Below are 6,850 nucleotides of genomic sequence, written 5' to 3' on the forward strand. Positions count from 1 at the left end.
AAAAAAAAGAAAAGAGGAAACTTGGAAAAGAGAGATTGGAAACATCATTGTGTATATTTACATGCGCTGTACTCTGCCCAGTGGAGAGGTTACCTCTATACAATCTAATTATGACTTTGAGAATGGCAACTTCATGCCATCTATGCATACAAAATAGCTACTTCTGCTTTATCCATCCAATACTTTTCCCCTCGGTTCCTTGAATCACAGGATAAAGGGGTTGATTTGATGTTGTTAGCATTTGGGAACGAATTAGGTGATATGAGCTTTTTACACTTGTGTTGTCAGGCTGGAAGACACTCGGTTTAGTTGTAAAATATGAGTTCTCAGGCTACATTCTTTCACCTGGCAACATGGGCACTTTCAGTTAAAAAGCTAAAAGCATTACAGGAAAATGGTACGAGTAGAAGTAATCCATTGGGTCGAAATATAGATGGCTCCTCTAATAAGCATACCAAAGGCACTGAAATGAATTTTACATCTACCTCCTCAATTCTTTGTAAAGGTAAAAACCAAAATTACCTGCAAGGCTGCAATAGTTGACAATAGATCCTTGCACTGATAAAGCCTGTTACGCTCCTTCTGAGTTAGTTTTTCAAGATCCGCAACCAACGAATTTACTTCCCCAACCTACCAATGGTGAAAGCAAAGGACAAATAAACTCTTAAAGACATTGAAAATGACTGCATCAACCCACAAAACTGAAGGATATGACGAAATTTGAAGCCATCTTGTCAAGCATTATTCAATTTACAACACATTGTTCATAATTCAGCTTACACTCAGTTGTATGAACACAAAAATAAAGCCGTCGTAATGAAGTTTCTATGTTCCTGGCAGGACATGATATTCTAATGGCAATTCCATAAATTTATGGTTCTTTTGAAGGTTAGGATTCTGGAGGGGAATTCACTGGCAGGCCCAAATGTCCCAGAGCAAAACAATGTGCAGTGGCCGCTTCTATCCTATAAATCCCATCCACCCAACTCATAAAATCTTGAGCATATACACTGGACTATTGGCAAATTGAGAAAAAAAAGGGGCTTAAACATGAGATAAGCCAAAAATTTTGGGCAACATAAGCTGAACATGAATAAAATTTAAAGCTCAAAAAGCACATCATGCCATGTGTCACAACTTCATTAAAACACAAAATCAAAAACCCAGAGTCAGAGGGTCCTTCGTGATTATGACAACGAATATTTGACAAAATGATCTAAATACATGTTAATAAGGTTGGGCAGCAAAAAATGACACTTTTCCCGAAGCCTGAAGAACAATACTCAATTACTCATTGAAAATGGCAAGGCACTGCATGTTTACTATGTGTTGGTACCAACTATAAGTTGTACTGCAGTGAGATAGCATGTATAGGGTCCGGCTTATCATCACAAATTACATAGTTTATATCTGCAACAAGTGGATCAATAACTCTTTTCTGAACAAAATTCTGAAAAGGAAAAAGCACGAATGCAAGTATGAAGCAAACAGTGGACAGGCATAGAATTAAAAAAAAAAAAAAAACTTTGAGGAGTGGGAAGAGGAAAATTGAGTGACCTTTGATATCAATAAGCATATTGAGGATGCCATTGCCTGCATCACATCAACTGCTGAACAGATAGCATCCTTCAGATTTTGGACATCTGCCTGTAGAATTATGAATCAGATAAGCCATTATCAGAAACCCAATTGAAACAAAGTAACAAAAATGAAAATCAAGAGAAGGAAAATGGCACATACCCTTGCCCCTTCAACAATTGGCAAACGGAGTGTGCTAGCCTGCAAAGCTTCAATGGCCCCTGATAAAGAACGGGAGTAATCCTGGTCAATCAATGCCAGTTCTTCTAAAGACAACATCTGCAGCAATCATGAGTCATTAGTTTAAAAGAGAATACCCAAATAGAAATCACTAGAAATAAATAACTTCAAGCTCCAATCATGCATAAATCTCGATTAAAATAAAGCTTTGGTTTTGGCCTTTGTTCCTTAATAAAACAGAACCTTGAATAGCATTCATGGCAATGACATGGCTGAAAGTATGCCATATGGTTTGGAAGTCTATAACAATCCATTCAAGAAGTCAGCCCAATGAGAGTCAGTTTATATGAAAATGTGTGTGATAAACAGAGAGGATTTAAAAATCAGCTTAAAATGATAAATGCCAAATCTTAAAATTCAAATTATTAGAAATATTATAAGAGAAATTAAAAGTTACACCAGTAAAATTTGCATAAATACTGAAATGAAAACACAACATAGAAAAACATAGTGTTTCTATGATGGGATCAAGTCAGTCGTATCTTACTTGCTCCTTGAGGATGGAAATCAGCTTCAAATTTTGCCTTAGCCATTGCAACTCTGTTCTTTTTGCTCTCACAGATTCACACAGTTTTGATGTTGTTACATGCGCATTATACAGGCTTTTCTGGTATAGATAAGAAAAATCAGACAAGAAAATTCCTCTAAATAATTTGACAGGTTGAATTAAAGGAAATTGCATAAGGAACGAGTTACCAAAATAAAAATGAGTGGCAATTGTAAGCATAATTCATACATAAATCATCATATTGCCAAAAATGGACAAAACCTGGTATTAAAATTGTTCAGATATCCTAAAATGGCTTGATTTTGGCCATAATCGTACTAAATGCTTGAAGTAATAGATGGACACATCTACAATGCATGTATCTTCTCCAACAGGACCAGCTATTACAATCTTACAGGCTTCAGTAAAAAATCTTAATCCCACATGAATAATAAATGTGAATAACACATGACACAATTGACTTGGTCAAAACAATTTAAAAGGGAACTACAATTCAGGGGGAAGGGGTCATTTTTAGCCAAAGCTTCTGGAAAGAATTATGAGAAACTAGCATCCATGAACAGTCAAAATGATCAGAATAAGCTAACTGAAGAATCAGCTGTCTCCATCATATTATTTTCAACATCTTGTCAACATGGTTTCATGAACCATAAAATTTCTCTGTTAATTAAAATTTCTTATCAAACCCCATATAAAAGATTGCTGCTCAATAAGATGATATAGTTATGAAGTTAGGTTGGCAGATGAAAAGCAATATTCTAGAAATTTATATTCACCTTAGAATTGCATCCGTACACAAAACCTTATAGAATCAACTCTTACAGATTTGACACAGATTTTTCATTCCACTGATCGCCTACTCTGTTTTATTATTATATTAAAAGAAAATCTTCACCCTCAAATACATGATATTTAAAACTAGACTAGATGAACGATTGTATCTAGAAGGCAATTTAATGCCAAAACACCTGTTTTTAACAAAAACATTCAAACTCCGACACCAAAATATGGGGGCAGAGCAGCGAATGAGATTGCCTCACCTCCACTGGATCAGCCTCCCTTTGTAATTTAGCATGCTAGGCTTTTCAGGCAGCAAGTTTCCTACAGCAGCATGTTCACAGGGGTTTTCAATTGCCTCCTCCCCCACCTCCACCAGGCATATATATCATTAGCCAATATACATAACCTTCACCAGTTATAGTCAACACGGCACCAAATTTTTTTTCAATCTATAAATTCCTCCCAACCGCTTTTCAATGAATTAACAAGTAGCAAGTTTCCTTCTACTTGTTCACACATAACTAACTATTGTGCAAAAAAATCCATCATCTTTCGTGACTACTTCTCAATCACCTATCAACCTCTAGACAGAGATTCAGTTTTTATTAGACATCACTTAACCACCCAGATTTGCTCAAATCCCTTAGTTAATAAAAACTGCAATCATGAAAATTGGCACTTCTCACTGACAATTGAAATCAATGGAAGAACTACATGAGAGAAGGAGTAGAGATATTATGGTTTCCTATCCAATAAAATACTCAATGCCATTCATTAACTGATAGTAATTGCCAAACAACAAAGCATGCAATAAAGAAAATAGATGCTAAATCCTAGAAAACAGCGACCATACCTTTGCATTCAACCGCTGAGCAGACAGAGCAGAATCAGCTCTGGCATTGATAAAACGCAATTGCAACAACCGATTATGAAAAATCCTTAACAAATGCACCTCCACAATCCGATTCTCCCCAATCTTCCCTCTCCTAATATCAGCAGCAAAGCTCAAAATTGAAGGGGTACTATTCACGTTGCTCAGATTACTACTCACAACACCTCCCACGGCATTCCTCACCCTCGATGGACTCATTCCCCTCATAGGAGACCGTGCAGCAGCCGATGATATCCCAAACTTACTAGGCGACCCAGGCCGTAACGCCCCACCACGAATAGGAGACATCTGTCCCCTACTATTGACAACTCCTTTTGGAGAAGATACTGGACTATCACTTCCAAACTTCTTTGGTGCAATAAGTTTGGCCGGTGTAGGTCCTTTCAATCCATTATTCCTAGAAACTGGTGACCAAGGCTCTGGTTGCCGCCTGATTCTACTATTAGTCTCTTGCCAAAACCTTGCCGGCTCTATAAACCCACGCCCCCGCTGTCCTGCAACACCAACAGCATTTCCACTACTCTCTGAAGTAGTACCAGATGATACACTCTCAGTATCCGAAGCCGAAGGATGTTCACTATGAACATCAGATCCATTCACGTCAATAGGCTTCGTGGAATCGATTGTGCTAGAATCAGAACTCAATCTGCTTTCAATTGATGAGCTGGTATTGTTGTCATCCGCCATTGAATTTTGCAATGCCCGAACAACATTCAAATTGACTCCAGACCCAGCAAATTTCTTTCTATCATCAGTGCAATCCATGCTCCTTCTAGTCATTGGATTCGGCTGCCTAAATCTCCCTGGCCACCGATGTTGCTCTACAGGCCCTGAATTCTCTACTTGATCAGCTCTTCTGGTCGGTATTGTAGTGGTTGCTGTACGCCTCTCTGGTGTTCCTTTTCTTACACTAATGGGAGATGGAGTTGGTTTCGCTTTATTCAATTGAAACGAAAACGACTCTCCTTGAAACGACACCGATAATCTTCTCGTTGAAGTTATCAACATTCTCTGGGCATTTGTCATATCACCACTTTCAACAACCCCACAATTGGTATTTCCTATTCTCAAATCAAGAGAGTTAGTTCTCGGTGTAGCAGGACGCCTACGCTCCACTGATTGTGACCGTTGGATTGTGGAAGCAACGGAAGTCGTTGAAGTCGCTGTTCGTCGTGAAATCGACGGTGAAGCGCACCGTCTTGACGTTGAAGTAGTGGATGCCGATGCCGATGCCATGTATCGAGAACTGACTTCTCGGGATTTTGGACGGCGAGGAGCGAGAGCATTGTCGGGGTCTGATGGTAATAACGGAGGTCTTATTGGGTTTTGGCTTTGCGTTGTTCTAGTTGTTGATGTCGTTTTGGGGTTTATTGGTGTTGAAACTGCAGCTACCATTGTCATAACAACGAAAATTCAATACTCAATTCAGATACCATTCTTCTTCAAAACCCTAATTTCTGTCTAAAACCCTTTCAGTTGACTTTAAGTAAAAAAAAAAATAGAATGATTATAAAGGAAATTAAGGAGAGATATCAGTGAATGTGGGTCGATTTGGTGAGAGTGTGAGGGAATTTGTAATGAATTTTTTTCTCTTTTGAGAAGAAAAAAAGTGACCGGAGAGGTTTTCTTCTGACCGTTACCTTTAGCCGGCGTGGGAGAGGAGAGAGGGTGGCATTGTTTGGGCGAGATTCAGGAGCATAACTGTCGTCCTAGGCTTTTTCTGTTTTCGAACTTCCTTTTTTTCTTTTAATAAACAAGAATATATATATATATATATATATATATAACATGGTTTTTGAAGATTTGATAACTTACTCGCGGGTTAAGGCGGTGACGTGGTTAAGAATGGGGGTATTTTTGGATATGGAAAAGGGGAGCGCGGTGACGTGGTTAAGAATGGGGTAATTTTTGGATATGGGAAAGGGGAGCGTGGTGTTTTTGTGACGTGGCTATACATGGAAGCGAGTTTATGGTTTTTTTGGTACGCTCCTGGAGGTGTCTGAAAAGTGGCGCACCGTGTCATTCTTCGGAGAGGCGTTACGCATACGACACTGCGCTGAACTTTGATTTCTTTAGAATTATGGAAAAAATAGCCGTTTTGTCCGGTGGAGGCATGACTCACCGGTGCTTATAAAAGCAGTAGAGGCGGTGTTTTAAAGTGGTTTAATTTTAAAATGTATTATGATAATGCATTTGTTATTTATTTTTAAAATTTTATTTTTGATATTAATATATATTCAAAAATATAAATAAAAAGATAATTTAAAACTAAAAAAATATTATTTTTTTAAATACAGTTGTACCATAAAATTAAACAATATCTAAATACAGGACTTTTATACAGGTTTTTTTCTTCACCTCCTTTTATACCCCCAACGGTTGGGATTGCCAGATTTTACTGTTAAGACGAGGAAAAGGGCTGAGCTACCTTCTGTGTTTACTGTTCACAGACAAATCTCTGATGGTAATGCAAGCTGGCATTGCTAAAATGACAGTGCGTATAACAAAGGTATCAAATTAATGTTAACGCAATTTTTCCCACAACTAAACCTCGTACCTTCGTCTTCAGTATATTGATGAGTTTATCATGGTGAAGCACTCACACTTGGATTGAGCCCTTTTCTTTTTTAAAAAAAATTACTTGATTGCTTAGCATAAAATAAAAGGTGATCCTCAAAGTCGTCATTACCGCGGGAAGGACAAAGACATCTGCAGTAAGGGAAAAATAGTATTAATTTAGTGACGGTTTTAGAAGTGTGATTGCATTCTTTTTTAAAGTATTTTTTTACGTTAAATATGTTAAAATAATTTTTTTATATTTTTAAAATATTTTTTATTTAGAAATATATTAA

General features: G+C 37.5%; 1 protein-coding gene across 2 annotated transcripts; it reads right to left on the bottom strand.

Moving 5' to 3' along the window:
- On the bottom strand, nucleotides 1-5,764 carry LOC105120568 (QWRF motif-containing protein 2-like). 2 transcript variants are annotated; one of them, XM_011018826.1, is made up of 6 exons: nucleotides 3,960-5,764; nucleotides 2,306-2,425; nucleotides 1,741-1,857; nucleotides 1,558-1,647; nucleotides 523-630; nucleotides 1-345 (listed from the first exon to the last, which is right to left on the bottom strand). In XM_011018826.1, exons 1-6 carry the CDS (start codon nucleotides 5,397-5,399, stop codon nucleotides 271-273), a joined length of 1,950 nt encoding a protein of 649 aa, XP_011017128.1. In that variant the 5' UTR covers nucleotides 5,400-5,764; the 3' UTR covers nucleotides 1-270. The 2 variants fall into 2 exon arrangements, with proteins under 2 accessions (XP_011017128.1, XP_011017129.1); XM_011018827.1 differs by lacking the exons at nucleotides 1-345; nucleotides 523-630; nucleotides 1,558-1,647; nucleotides 1,741-1,857 and adding an exon at nucleotides 3,367-3,473 and having other exon boundaries at nucleotides 2,314-2,425.
- Between the last annotated feature and the right edge of the window lie 1,086 nt (nucleotides 5,765-6,850).

This window comes from Populus euphratica, unplaced genomic scaffold (genome assembly GCF_000495115.2).
Source record: "Populus euphratica unplaced genomic scaffold, PopEup_1.0 scaffold6.1, whole genome shotgun sequence".
Classification (NCBI taxonomy): domain Eukaryota; kingdom Viridiplantae; phylum Streptophyta; class Magnoliopsida; order Malpighiales; family Salicaceae; genus Populus; species Populus euphratica.

Coding starts and splice junctions, on each gene's coding strand:
- LOC105120568 (XM_011018826.1), bottom strand. CDS start 5,399: ATGACAATGGTAGCTGCAGTTTCAACACCAATAAACCCCAAAACGACA. Junction 2,426..3,959: donor CTCAGCGGTTGAATGCAAAG/GTATGGTCGCTG, acceptor TATCTATACCAG/AAAAGCCTGTATAATGCGCA. Junction 1,858..2,305: donor TTTCCATCCTCAAGGAGCAA/GTAAGATACGAC, acceptor TGATTGCTGCAG/ATGTTGTCTTTAGAAGAACT.